The sequence below is a fragment of the Meles meles genome, chromosome 4, assembly GCF_922984935.1.
Source record: "Meles meles chromosome 4, mMelMel3.1 paternal haplotype, whole genome shotgun sequence".
In the NCBI taxonomy this organism is placed as follows: Eukaryota; Metazoa; Chordata; class Mammalia; order Carnivora; family Mustelidae; genus Meles; species Meles meles.
Genome location: NC_060069.1, coordinates 133,306,860 through 133,322,100, shown reverse-complemented (window position 1 = coordinate 133,322,100; position 15,241 = coordinate 133,306,860). Strand labels below are relative to the sequence as shown.

Genomic DNA, 15,241 nt, shown 5'->3' with positions numbered 1-15,241 from the left:
ACATACAAGGAGCCGCGAGTTTCCACTGAGAAAATCAGAGAATTAAAAGCATCTAAGGGCCATTGAATACATTTTGTAACATAAAATCTTAATGATTAACATGTCAGATGGACTGAAAGGTTGGCATAGATCTAGAATAAGAGTAAGTGAAATTCTCAGACACTTGTTTGACAATCAATCTTGGCATATTCCGTTTGGTATACAAGGATAAACAGCAGAAGAAAGTAGTTAAATCTACAAGCACTAAATTAATTCATTAATTGTCTTTAATTAGCAATTTGGGTTTTCCACATGAGTGACTTTGTTGGGAAGTTATTGCCTTTTGTAACTATGGGGTAACAATTAGCTAATAAGATCTTCCAAGAATAAATTGAGATATTGAGATAGCAGATGTCATTATGATTAGAAATTAAGATAACAGCGAGGTGATTTACTGTGGCAGCACCAACAAATTGAAATCAGGATGAAATCAACTGAGAGAACATAGAGGGTGCTGTCATTCCCGTTGTGGTTGTTATGAATTGCCTGTATCATTGTGTGCATGTTTACGTGTTTATGTGTCAATGTGCTTTTTTTTTTTTCTCATTAAACTTCAGGTATGACAGTGATAGCTGGTGCCCACCATTACCGGTACAAACATACTTACACCAGGGTATGGAAGATGAACTGGAAGAAGATGATGATCGTGTCCCAACACCTCCTGTCCGAGGCGTGGCTTCTTCTCCCGCTATTTCCTTTGGACAGCAGTCCACTGCAACTCTTACTCCATCCCCCCGGGAAGAGATGCAGCCCATGCTGCAAGCTCACCTGGATGAGTTGACAAGAGCCTATCAGTTTGATATAGCCAAGCAAACATGGTAAATATTCTCGTCAGGTCAGGGGACCCAGGCCTTCAGCACAGGGATCGAGGAAATGTTCATTTACAATACATTCACAAGGAGTTCTCAGAGGACTATACAGCTGGGGGTTAGAAGTGCTTTTGTGCAACTCATTAATCATCCGGATAAAGAAATTATCTAAGGACACATTAAATAATTTGATCAAAGTCACATAACTGGTTAAAGAGTAAACCGGGGCAAGAATTCAGATCTGCTGAATTTCAGGCTAAACTGCTTTTGGCTACACCAGAATCTTTTCTAATGTACAGGTTAGCTCCAATTAGCTTATCCTTGAACTCACTTCCAATGCCATAATAAAAGACTCCGTTTAGATTCTTCAGAGTGCCTGTGATTAATTCTGTATGTGGTTGTGAATATGTAAATGTAAGCTTCTGCAAATCACATATGGTCAGTGTCAGTTATTAAAAGATCCTTGGGCTGAATTAAATGAGAAAGAAAAAAAACAGTAATATTAGTAGATGCATTAACAAAATAAAACCTCGAATAAATTACAAATCCCAAATTCCTTTTTTTCTAATCAACTCACACCCTCTCCTAAGGTAGAGATGGCGATCTACTTGGGTATCCTGTGCAAGCATGGGAAGAATACAAGTGGGACAAGATCTCACAATTTCATACAAGTTTTTTCATGTGCTCTCTCTTCTCCCAAACAGTGACAGATTAAATCTGACTCTTGAAATCTCAGAGTCATACCTCTGATCATCTTCTATTGATTTCCATGACGTACTTCAAGTTAAATTTTTATGAAATATGATTTGCTTTTCTTTTTGATAGTTTTAGATACTAGGATAGTTGGTAATGAGATAGATCTTGTTCTCTGTGTTAATGAACTATTTCTTTTAAAAATACAACAAAATATACAAAGAGATACTAAAACCAGGCCAATCAAATGAAGCTGATTACGACCATAGGTTCTTTTCTTAGAACCAGAAGTTTCTAAACATCTTTTTTATCAATGATCTGATGTTTTTCAAAGGCCAAAGACAATCTGCTGTTCAACAGTATTACTTTGCATTAGACTGCTTCACAAAGTACCTGTATCTAAGTTGAAGCCCACTGCTTCAAGAGCCAAAGGATTTCCTTCAGGTTAACTAATAATAACCATGTACTTAGTCAGTTAAGGCACAGATTCTAGCTCAGGTGTTCTCAAATTTGATGCATTTTGTAGTCACCTGGATAATTTTAAAATATAGTGATACCTAAATGCCACGCCTATTCCAGATTGTCTTATCTGGTATTTGACTGAGGGCAGTTGTGGTTGGAACTGCCACTGCCACTACTTACTATCTGTATGACAGTGGGCAACCTGCTCAACCTTTCTGTGCTTCCACCCCCCCCCACCAATTGTAAAATGATGATCCTAATACCAATTAGCTCATATACGATGCGAGAGCAGAGTCTCCAAGACCACCCTCTGATCTAAGAATTCACAAGAAGAAGCCATAGAAATCACTGAATACCATGACACTGAAAGTTATGGTTTATTATATAGAAAAGATACAGATCAAAATCTTCCAAGAGAAGAGATGCACAGGACAGAGTCCAGGAAAGTTCCAAAGCTCGAACTTCCAGTTGTCTTCTCCCAATGGATTTGTAGAAAGCATTACTTTCCCAGCAACAATGTAGGGCAATATGCATAGAGTACTGTTAACTAGGAAAACTCATGCAAACCTTGAGTTCATGGTCTTTCTTGCAGCTTTGTCACATAAGCATGGTTGGTTATCTGCATAGCTGACTTCAGCCTCTAGTCCTTCCAGAAGGCAAGCTGATACCATGTGACCGAAAGCCCCTATCATAAATCACATTGTTAGACTTTCTGGAGAAGCCGAAGGTCTCCAGATGAACAAAGACACTCCTATCAGATAGTACATTCTAGAACTTAGAGAGAGATTACCTCCCTGGAGCACATGGCAAAAGCCTAACTTCTCTTTGGACAAGGTAAATTCTTTATTACACATCACAGCTTTTGTGAGAATTAAATGAGTTCTGCTTAGTTCAGTTGGTAGAGAATGGGACTCTTAATCTTGAGGTTGTGAGTTCTAGCCCCACATTGGGTGTAGAGATGACTTAAAAATAAAATCGTAAAAAAAAAAAAAAAAAGAGTTAACTGAGTTTGCTCTTATACAGGACATAGTCCAGTATCTAGCTGTATTACAGCTGTTATTCTTCAGAAGGGCTCGGGTTTTCACCTGAATTTTTCATTGCTATCTTTCCACTCTTAATTTGAGCATCGCCTTTAGCATGTGTTGCGTAGATCTTTACAAAATGAGTGGACAAACAAGTTCATCACCTGCTCCAGGTACCTGTAGGGCAAACCCTATTTCTTTCACTGAGTATGTTTCTGTTCAACACAACAATCCTCCAGGGTGTCATTAGCGACACCCTTTGTAGAAGTTATGAGGCCTGTATGTGCTCCCGCAGGATCTCGCCCTTCAGGAACGAAATGCCCTCATCTGAGGTGCACATCAGCATCACAGGAGGAACATTTGAAAAATGCTAATTCCCACACTCCACCTCCAGGGATTCTGTTCACATTGACCCATGCAATGCATAGTACAGTGCTTGTCACTACAAGAGATCTATAAATGTTTTGCACCCTCTTCTTATTTCAGTTTATCTCCTACTTCTACTCATCTGGAGGAGTCCATTTTATACCTTAATGTATATTTGTTCCATTCAGGAGTTGTCAGCCATGTAGAACGAGAATGTCAGTTTCTTTGGTTCTTTCCAGGACAAAAGTGCACACCATTAGAGAAAAATGAATCATGTATATAAACACCACCTTATATTCTCTTGCTTATGACTTGACTCAGTTCATCCTTAATTCAAAAACAGAATTTGAGGCAACATTTACAAGATGTCATCATCAACACTCAAGATTTTCTGTACCAGTAGTTTAGAAACTTCCTGATTTTTGCATGAATGAGCTATGATGAATGTCAGATAAAGACTTGGGACCTCAGATTCCTGATCTGTTAAATTAAAAATTGGGCTTCAAGAACTATCATCTTAGGGGTTTGTTTTATTTTGTTTTAACATTGAAAGATTTAGAATGTTGTTACATTGGAGTTGGTTGCAAGTTCAAGAATGCACTTGGAGGGTGCCTGGGTGGCTCAGTGGGTTAAAGCCTCTGCCTTCAGCTCAGGTCATGATCCCAGGGTCCTGGGATTGAGCCCTGCATCGGGCTCTCTGCTCAGTGGGGTGGCTGCTTCCTCCTCCTCCCTCTCTCTCTGCCTGCGTCTCTGCCTACTTGTGATCTCTGTCTGTCAAATAAATAAATTTAAAAATCAAATAAAAAAAAAAGAATACACTTGGGAGAGGAATGTTAAAGAAATTCTGGAAGAATGAATTATTTCCCCCCAAAATGCAAGTGTTAAAAATCATCTTGTATCTTTAATTCAAAAATATAGGGTAAAAATGCATAACACTTGACTTACATGTGCCTTCACTAGCCTATGTCTTTTAAATACTTTGTATGGAAGCAAAAAAAAAAAAAAAAGACAATGTGTTAATACATGTGGTATTAATGACAGTAACAAATAACAATGGCTTTCATATATATCATGGCATTTATAATTTAGAAGAAACTCTTAAGTAGTCACAATCAACTGAACCCTAGTGTCCAGCTCTCCATTTTGCTAGCCATGCCATTTGAAATATTTGCTTAAGTTGGAATTTCACTTTAATAGATTCTAAGACAAAGGGAATAATACAAGTTCTGTCTACTTCACAAGGTCGAGGTTAAAGTTACATATACATTGTAAAAGGTGTGTTAACACACCTCATGTTCCAAACACAGAGAGTGCTGAGATGAATCTTTTCCACGTTTGAGGTGTTTTAGACTTTGGTGGGTAAAACAGAGGCATAAATAAGTAGCTAGAACATAAAGGAGCCATTCCTACTTTAAACTGGGTTACAGTACACACTCAGCCTGATTCATGGGTGGGGAGGGGCCTGTGTAGGAAGAAAGCCTTGAAGGGCAGGCGCTGTCCTCCTGGCTGAGAGAAGGGTTATAGGGAATAACCCTTCATGTGACATTTTTTCTTTGTCAGGGCTAGCAGGTCACAGGGATTACACAGGCTGAGTAGAATTTTGACACTCAACTGCAAACCAAATTATTATATTTGGGGGGGACCAAAAAAAAAAAAAAGCTTTAAGCAGTTATTTGTGGCAAATATTCATATTCTCCTTTGGATGATTTATTTGCACAAAAATGTTGGGTCTGTGTTTTTCTCTGTGTATTATCCCATAAATACCAATGGAAGAGTATACTAGTCAATACTGTTGTTGTTGTTTTGACTAGCCATGTATACATAGCCCGTTGTCTCTGCTGTAATGTAAGAAAGCACTGTAATCTACAAATTAGTTAATAGAAAGCAAAAAGACAAAATGAGTCGCCATCACATGCTGTTTAATTCTAATTTGGTAGGATGTTAATGAATTCCCTTTCTCCCCCATTTGAATTCTAGGCACATTCAAAGCAATAATCAACCTCCACAGCCCCCGGTTCCACCATTAGGTTATATGTCCGGAGCCTTGATTTCCGATTTGGAAACAGATGTTCCAGATGATGATGCTGACGATGAGGAGGAAGCTTTAGAAATCCCCCGGCCCCTGAGAGCACTAGAGCAGACACCCGGATCCAGTATGGACAATCTAGACAGCTCTGTGACAGGTAATGGAACTGATTTAATAGGAATAACTGACCTATTTATAACATTAAAATGCATCAGAAATCAAATACTTTCTTATGTAAGATTTATTCCACGCCAGCTATTTCTATAACATTTTAAATATGTTAATATTAAACACAAAATTCAAAAAGGATTTGGAAATACTTTTGCTTTGCTGCAAAAATGATAAGAAAATTCATGAATTTTAAAAAGCTTTAAAGACATGAAAGAAAACTCAATTATATCCAGGGCTTTCATGAAAAGTTCACTCTACTGGGGAACCAAGTCTATTACATAAAAAAACCTTGACTTTTAGAAATGATATATTTTGTTTATCAGGAGCTACATGCAAAGTGAATGCAATCTTAAAACGCCTCTCAATATTTCACTCTGTAAAATCATTCACTGATGAAAATAAGCAAGTCTTCAGAATGAGCCTCTCTAAGGTTGCACAAGGTATTATTTTTGGAACGGAGAAAATGTATAGTGAGATAAGCCGTACATTTACGCATTTCATATCTTTGGATTCAATAATTGCTCCTCTTCCAAGAAATATAGTTATTTCTGCTGTTTACTCCTTCGGCGTCCTCTGCTCCGCTCACCACGTGAACGGTAGCCGTGGCTACTCTCCTAGGATGATCCAAGGACTGCAACATATTGCCAAGGATTTAAGTTTATCCCATTTTGTTGAAAAAACTTGAATCCTAATATGTACACAGTGAATATGGAGAAACATAAAAATTTCATCTTTCTATTGCAGTAGGTATCCCTTCTCTGATACACACGCACAAATGTCTCCTATAGGGCGAGAAAGACATAATTACCACAAGCGTAGATCTTGCCTTTGCCCGGCATTGGGTCGTCTCAGAAAATCGCCCTTTTCTGTATTCATCTTGATAATATCGTCTTCATCCTTGGAGGCATTTGCCACGGTTCCGTTTAATTCATTAGTACTCCAACACTCCCAGCTTACACAGATCTCGCACTACGCGTTAGAGTTCAGCCAGCACTGAGGGAAACTTCTTTATGGCAGTGATAGAGAAGGATAAAGACCTATATGTTTCTTCTCTATGCCTTCCTGAGTAACACAATGTGTGATGTGTGAGTCCACTTTTTTTGTTTGTTTTGCGTCTTACCTGGGGACTGGATGCTTGCCAGGCTAATTAAGATTTAAGAACTGCAGATACACTGCTGTGATTCCAAATCCTGATCCAATTGAAGGTGGCAGAGCAAAAGTTTAAATCTTTGAATGCAGAGAGCTAACTTATTAGTGCACTATTATGTTAAGCCCCTTTGCCTGAATTTGTAGCATAATCTTCAGGGTAAAATTCTGCATATTTTTGCATATCTCACTAATGATACTGAATTCTTTTCCATTAGGAATGCAGTAAGAACTGCAATAATAACACAAAAAAAGGCAGTTATAGCCTATGTAGTTCTTTTATTAAATATATAGTGTCAGAGGTGATAAATATATCTATAAGCCTGCTATTTCATACGTTTCCATGGTCACCTGTTAGTAACATGTTGGGGTATTTAATGTGAATGTGGTTAAAACCAATCTGCCTTTCTCCTTGTAGTGAGTATACTGTTCATTCCAAATGAAGCTTTTATTGCTAAGAAAACAGTCTGTTTTCCTCCTTAAATTCACTGCTTAATTACTGCTGTGTATAAAAACCTCAGGGTGTCTAAGTATGTATTACATGATGAATTTACCCTATGAATAATACATCATCTCAGTGAAAGAACTTGTACTCTATAAAAAGTAGCCAAAGAGGAAACTCTTTACTTTTTTCATCTCCTTTTTTTTTTTTTTCTTTTTGGCTCTGTGATAACTTTGTGGGAAAGGATGATCAAAGATTTAATTTGTCTTCTAGTATATAAGTATAATGTAAGTAAATATAAATTAAGAGCAAATATGTTTTCTCAAAAAAGTATGTGTGTGTAGGAAGCGTGAGTAAGTGTATATTTGTGTGTGTGAGAGAGTATAGGTAGGGTTTGTGGTTTTATCGCATGTGAGTGTATGCAAGGGTGTGTGTGTGAGTGTCAATAGGATTGTAAGTGTATTAGAGTGTGTGTGCCCCTGCGCACATGTACGCGTACATGGAGACGGCCCTGAGGTTAATGTATGTACCAACCAAATGTTATGGAAATCAACATACTGATGTATATTATTCTAACGTGTTTATGTTTTCTCCAGACACCTAAAGCTAGCTTAATGGTGCTAAATGAGGTAGGCAATAAAACAGACACTGTTTCCATTGGCTTTTTATGTTTTTAAGATGGTAAGTGCCCACAGAGCAGATTCTGATCTTGCTGTAAATTACTTGGGGTTCTAAATTTGTGTGTGGTATGAGGAAATCAGGCATTTACTTTGACTTAAATCGCCTGGTAGAGATTTTCACTTTCATGAAACTAATAACCATTTTTATTAAATGGAACAAACAGTTCTATTCCATTCCTTGAAACTCTAAAGCCAACCAGAATGACAGTCCAATGATAACACAGAGATGGGTTAATAAGCCTGTGTATTTAGGATTTTACTTGATATATTACATTCCAGCCCTGAACCACATTAATATCAGCAGCTAATAAGGTGCCCAACCCATCTTTATAAAGAAATAATTATATTAATTCCCAATATTTTCATAACAACAAAGTAATTTGTGATGGACCTCTTTAATTTTGAAATAATGGGTCATGAATGGAAAAGCAAGAAGAGAGGGAAATATCTGTAGTTTCATATGCCATAATCTCATGTCTTCCCCTGGCTGGGCTGCTGTAACAAAAGGCAGTAGGCTGGGTGGCTTAAACAAGTATTTATTTCTCACAGTTCTGGAGGCTGGAACGTTCAAGATCAAGGTGCCAGGAGATTTGATTCCTAGTGAGTTCCTCTTTCTAGCTAGCAGACAACCATCTTTGTGCTGTGTTCTCACATGGGAGAGAGAGACAGCAAACTCTTGTCTCTCTGTCGCTCTCTCTCTCTCTTTTTTTTTTTCCCCCCAAGATTTTACTTATTTATTTGGCAGAGAGAGAGTGAGAAAGCCAGAGAGCACAAGCAGGGGGAACAGCAGAAGAAAAGGGAGATGTAGGATCCCCACTGAGCAGGAAGCCCCATGTGAGGCTCAGTCTCAGGACTCTGGAATCATGACCTGAGCCAAAGGCAGATGCTTAATTGACTGAGCCACCCAGGCACCCTAGCTTCTTTTTGTAAAGTCACTGATCCAGTTGTGATGAACCCACATCCATGGCCTCATCTAAACCTAATTGCCCCCCAAACGCCCCGCTTCCCTATACATTAGGGATTAGGGATTCAACACATGGATTTTAGGGAGAAATGAACATTTGGTTTCCAAAACTTAGTAATGTGGAAAATGTATTTACAAACCTGCTATACTATATTTATTCCCACCACAAACTTTTTTTTTTCCAAAGATTTTATTTGTTTATTTAAGAGAGAGAGAGAGTGTGTGTGTATGTGTGTGTGTGTGTGAGGGCAGGAGTCGGGTGAGGAGCAGAGGAAGAAGCAGGCTCCCCACTGAGCAGGGAGCCTGATGTGGGACTCGATCCCAGGACTCTGGGATCGTGACCTGAGCCGAAGGCCATTCAGATGCCCCCACAACAACAAACATTTATCAGATGTCTATTCCTTCTAACCTGTTGACTAGGAATTTAGATATAATAATGATAATAATAATAATGATAATAATAATGCTATCAAGAAGAAGAATACTAGCTTGCATATATGTAACCCTTAGTAGGTACAAGACACTATCCTAAGCAGTGGTCTGTTTTCCTGTTGTGGCTTCTTGAGCTAAGAGTATTTCCTACATTTTTAAAGGATTCTAAGAAAACATGGAACAAACAAAAACAAAAAAGAGACAGCAAAGCTTCAAATCTAAGGTACCTGACACCTCATATAAAAGTTTACAGATCTGGGCGCCTGGGTGGCTCAGTGGGTTAAGCCACTGCCTTCGGCTCAGGTCATGATCTCAGGGTCCTGGGATCGAGTCCCGCATTGGGCTCTCTGCTCAGCAGCAAGCCTGCTTCCCTCTCTCTCTCTGCCTGCCTCTCTGTCTACTTGTGATCTCTCTCTGTCAAATAAATAAATAAAATCTTAAAAAAAAAAAAAGTTTACAGATCCTTGTCGTAAAGTCTTAGCATATATTAATTCACCTAACTGTCACAACCATTTTTGTTCTCATTTTATAGAAAAGAAAATTGGGCCACAGAGGAGTTCAAAGTATTTTTAAAGTTACCCACGTGATAAATGGCAGAGGAATTTTCAAAATCAAGTGTTTTCACTCTTATGATAAATTACCATGACCCCTTCTCTGGATGTGCCCAACTCTTTTTTTTTTTTAATCTCTGAATTTAACATATTTAAGAAGAAAATTATTTCCTGGCCTATTACTTAACATATGGATCTCTGTCTTTCTCTCATCTCTCTGCCCTGTCTTCCTTTCTGTGTGTATGCATGTGTGTGTGTATACACATATGAATAAAAATGTACACATATATGCACACAAATACAACGTATAGTTTTATCTCTGGAAACATTAGTCCTTATCCTCTATATGCTTAATCAAGATTTAAAAAATCTTAATTTTTAGATGTGCCTTTTATTATTCATTTTCTTATATTTAGTTTATATTCAGTTATAGTGACTCATGCTAACAAAAATCAACTGTAGCAGCACTTTTTATAGGCAATCTCCTTTTTCATTTAATTGATACTATAATTTAACCTATTTGGTTATAATAAAGTATAAAGCTATCTTGATTATAGCACATCACACTCTGTTTGGGGTTAGAAAGTAAACACCCAGAGTTGTCTCAGTCTTCAGGAATATGCTTGCCATATTTCCTCCTTAATGCCAAATCCACCATTTTTGGGGTAATAGGACAGGGAGAGGAGTTAATACTTCTTTCTATATCTCCCATGATGGGAGTCCAGGGTAAGTGTTTCCTGAATTTAATGACTCCACCACAGGAAAAAAGAAACAGAAGGCAATGTGAGAGAGGACAGAGGGAAAATGTCCTGTACCTGGTGCCAAGATTCTAACTGCTTCACTGATCACAGAAAGTACAACGGAGAGTGCCATGAAGTGAAACGAATAAAAGTTTCCTTAACTGCTGGACCCCACATAAATATTATGGCTGAAAGGATATCGTGGCTTTATATTTTCTTCATTTTATGTCCTTGGAGGTTTTTACTGGAACTCCCAAACCAGATTATTTTGGAAAACAATAAAACCTGGCAGCCTCACCACCTTCCTCGACCACACAGCTTTTAGAGAATTGGCCACTCGACAGTGTGACCTGATGCCTTGTTTTTGTTGTGCAAACTCAAGGAAAATATTTTAGAATTAGGAGAATTTCAGAGATAAGGCTACAAATAATTAAATCACTTTCTTAGGCTACTTCAACAGCTGTGATGTATTTAAAAAGAAATTAAACATATACTTCAGAATTTAACAGATAAAAGGGGAATATCATATATTCCCTTTTTATCTGAGTGGGACAAGTTAACAGGTGCCATACGTCCCAAGGAAGAAATTTTGTAATGACTTATTTTGCTTTCCATATAGCTACATATTCTTTCCCTCTGAGGAATGTAGGTGGAATCCTTGCATATTTAATATGTTTGAGTGAAAGAAGGATTTCTAAAGATTAGAGATGTTTTCCTACATTTAAGCAGAGGTCGGATCTGGATTGATTTGTCCAAAGACACTTAGAGCTGAAGATTTTATTTAACAGATATTTAGACTGATTGCACTTAATAAGGAGAGTTCCTGGATTAAATATTGGCTGAAAAAATGGGGGACAGCCAGTTTTTGTATCTCATAAAAATGGTAATGCAACAATTAGCAGGGTCATATTATAAAGCACAGACTTTACTCTAGCTTAATGGATCTAAGGATAAGCATTTATCAGCAAGGAAGGGCTTAGCATAAAGCGACATGTAAATGAATTGATGACTGATCATAAATTAATTTTAGTGCTGAAGATGTAATATAGACACAGCAAGATGCCATTTTATCATGGTATTTTACTGCTCAGTAACATTTGAGCAACAACTTAATGTCCTATATGCAGTTCTTCTTTAATAGCTTGAATAAATTTGAGATTTTTTTGGCCTTTCAGCAACTTTAAACCTGAGAAATTTCCAAAGATTGAAAATGTAAACACAAATAAATTTGGTTATGTGACATAAATTCATTTTTCATTAAATGTTTAAATAAGTATTGATGATGTTTGGGGCTATAACATGTCAAATTGGTATGGATTGCTTATAATTTGTAAAGAATCTCTACCTGAACTCATTCACTTGGTGTTCATTTTTATTTTTATGTTTCTATTTACATCTAGGAAAGTAAAACCCATTATCCCCAAACTTGCTTACTTTCTAATTCATGAATCAATGTGTTCCTTTCCTTCCTATCATTGTCTTCTTTTTATTTTAATGGTTTCCACAAATGTTCAAATCATTCCTGATGCTTAAATCTAAAGAAAGAGCAAGAATGGTAGCCACAGAGAGGTGAAATCAGTGATTGCTAAATAAATGTAACAATTTTACAGCGTGGAAGAAATTTAATATATGTTCTTTTTTCTCCATGATATATTGCAAATTTTCTTTTAAAATATTCCCCACCAGTACCCCATTCCATAGATCGTACTTAAATAGAGAAAAGGGACTATCAAAGATAAAGAGTGAGGGACAAAGAAGAAAGAAAATTGATTGCCTTCTTTTGTTTTCTTTTTGCCCTCCATTTTGAAGGTGAACTCACCTATACTAACCTGAGGGCACTTGCCCCTCTTTAGCTTGGGGTAATGAGGTTTCCTGATGCTCACCAAAGCCAAACCTGTGTAGCATTTGTCTCTTCAACTTTGAAGTTATCTCTCTAGTTTCTTAGCTCTTACATGGAGTAGCAAAGAAAACAGAGTTGTTCTTCTTTCTATATTGACCAAAACCTACTCAAAGCCATGTCTTCCATGCTACTCCCTCTTCCCATGGAAAGGAAAAAGAAAGCACCGAAGAAAATTTCATGAATAACTGAGATTTCTGAGGGCATGGCAAAGAACATTAACGGTGGAGATAAAGTCAGAGCAAAGACACAAAGGCAGCAAAATAGCTGGTCTGTTTAGGGACTGACAAGTTTGTAGGTTGGACTCTGCAAGCTGCATATGGAGGACTCACGACTACAGAAGATAAATGGTGTTTTTTAAAAACTCAAGCTAACTCTGCTAAGAGAGGTCATAAAATGGCATTTCTTTAGTCACACTGCTGTGGTATAAGATTTTTCCTACTTTTTCAGGTTCAGAGACTGTATTTGTCATAATGATAAATCCTGAAGCTCAAAACACACAGCAAGACAACTTGAATGGGGGAAAAAAAAAGACCAATCATTTCTTGACTGATTATGGCAGAGAAAGAATTAAAACGAACAAAAATCGGCTAAGTACATTAAAATACATGGTTGAGTGTGGATGGAGAACTCAGGGGAAAAAAAGCAAATTGCCACTTCATATAACATTATCTTACTTTGAGTAAGATATTGATAAATAATAATATTCAAGTATATCAAAGCACAGCTATGTATATTAATTAATTTTTTAGTTTTCCCTTTCAGGAAGTAACTCACTTCTTTTGCTATTGTCCAAGTTGTCAACAAGAGTTGACTGACATTATATTCCTACTTAATACATTTTCTTTCTTTCTTTCTTTTTTTTAAAGATTTTATTCATTTACTTGACAGACAGAGATCACAAGTAGACAGAGAGGCAGGCAGAGAGAGAAGAAGGGAAGCAGGCTCCCTGTCGGGCAGAGAGCCTGATGTGGGGCTTGATCCCAGGACCCTGAGATCATGACCTGAGCCGAAGGCAGAGGCCTCAACCCACCGAGCCACCCAGGCGCCCCCCCTACTTAATACATTTTCTACAAGCTCTTAGGAGTATATTTTTTTCTGTAAATAAAATAAGTTCATTGTTAGGAAATGGCACGTGGGATAGAATTATATATAGGATTTATGGTGAATAATGAGAAACATTGAAGACATTGAATTCAATATGCCTGATGTTTGTTGAATTTCTACTGGGCAAAGCCCCCATAGAAGAAATATGAAAATGAGTAAGAGTCCCTCATTTCCAGAATTCCACTGTCTAGAATAAGAAACATTCAAATTCAAATTCAACATTCAAATGTAGTTTGTAGACACCTGATATACTACTGTATGCATACTGTTTGAAAAACACAAGGAGAGAAATCGATTCTTCCTAAGACACGGTTAAAGGTGAGGTGGAATCCAGGTGGTAAAAGGGATATTGATTTGGACTTTCAAGTTGGGCAGTGGTCAGCAGAGTTAGTGACAATCCAGAGGCGTGTCGAAGGGATCAGAGATAATGCGCGGGCTGTAAGAGGGTGTAGGGCTGGAAAGAGAGGCTGGGCTAGATACTGAAGGAGTTCAAATTCTTACCTTGGAATCCAGATGTGGCATTCTCAAACTGAATGGTTTTGAAGGGAGGAACAAAATTACGTGACAAATGAGAAAACGACTTCAGATGACAATGAGAAAGACAGAAGGGACCAGAAGGAAATCAGCAGGCACCTAAGAATGAAATTAGAAATGAGAAAAAGGAGTTGCTTGTTTGGAGATGGAGTTTATTCAGAGAGCTGACAAAGATTTAGCTGTAGATGCTCAGCGGACATTTAGAAATACAGAAAACGGGTGCGTAGGAGAGACCAGGACAGGATTTTCATGTATTTCAAAACTCTCCTCAGTTCTAAGGTTTCGTATTCTCCGGTGATCACTGACTGAATCACTTTGATTTTTTTTCTTATCTGTCGTAGCATTATATTGCAAAGCCCACTGCATCATTTCTCCTTTCGTTTTGGGCTGTTGGTCCTTGACTTGTGATTATTAACTCAGAAATGGTTCTCTCAGAGGAGGCTCGGTGACTGCTGTTATCTGGGCTCCCTTGCAGTGGCCTGTGTCAGGAGAATTTGTTTGGAAAGTAAAAAGTGCATCTCTGTGCTTTTGGCAAATAGAATCAAAACTCCATCTTTCTCTGCTACACTTAACACCCTTTTAACTTCTCAGATTCTTCTAACCCCTTTGGTTTCTCTTTTCTCTCTCTTGAAAGTGCATGAACCCGTGTGATTGTATCCTGGCACCTCAGCCAAAAATACAAATACTGCATCACACCAACACTCTTAACTGGACTGTTGTCTCTTAAATGCTGGAGAAAAAGGGGGCGGGGAATCTACGGGAAGTGGGGGGAGAATCTATTTTTAATCTCTTTTTAGTGACTATGTAATTGGTTGATGTAGAAACCATAAATGAGCTTCTTACAAAACTTTTTTTTTGCCTCTCTTTTTTAAAGAGTTAGGCTAGGCGTTATGTGGCACTTTATTGTGTCATAAATTAATGGTACACGGCTTAAATATTGTAATATTAATTGTATTAAATAATAGATTAAGGTTTCCGTGTGCCTTGGTCTAAGAAAAAAATCTAAACTTGTAAATGATGTGCTGAAAAATTAAGAATAAAAGTTATTTCTCAGTATCTTCATGTTTCGCTGCTCTTGACACATAAAAGTGCAATTCTTTTCTTCTATCGCCATATTGTGTTTTGCAGAAAAATCCATGTGAAGGCCAGTTACATCCCTC

The 15,241-nt window shown here is 37.6% G+C and overlaps 1 protein-coding gene across 25 annotated transcripts in view; it reads left to right on the top strand.

The window, feature by feature from the left end:
* Positions 1-15,241, top strand: part of ROBO2 (roundabout guidance receptor 2) — a 1,322,570-nt gene that overhangs the window by 1,292,664 nt on the left and 14,665 nt on the right. For all 25 annotated transcript variants that reach the window (XM_046002527.1, XM_046002529.1, XM_046002535.1 and 22 more), the window contains 2 exons: positions 597-857; positions 5,369-5,574. In XM_046002527.1, coding sequence (XP_045858483.1) covers positions 597-857; positions 5,369-5,574 — 467 coding nt within the window. The remainder of the gene's footprint in view (positions 1-596; positions 858-5,368; positions 5,575-15,241) is intronic.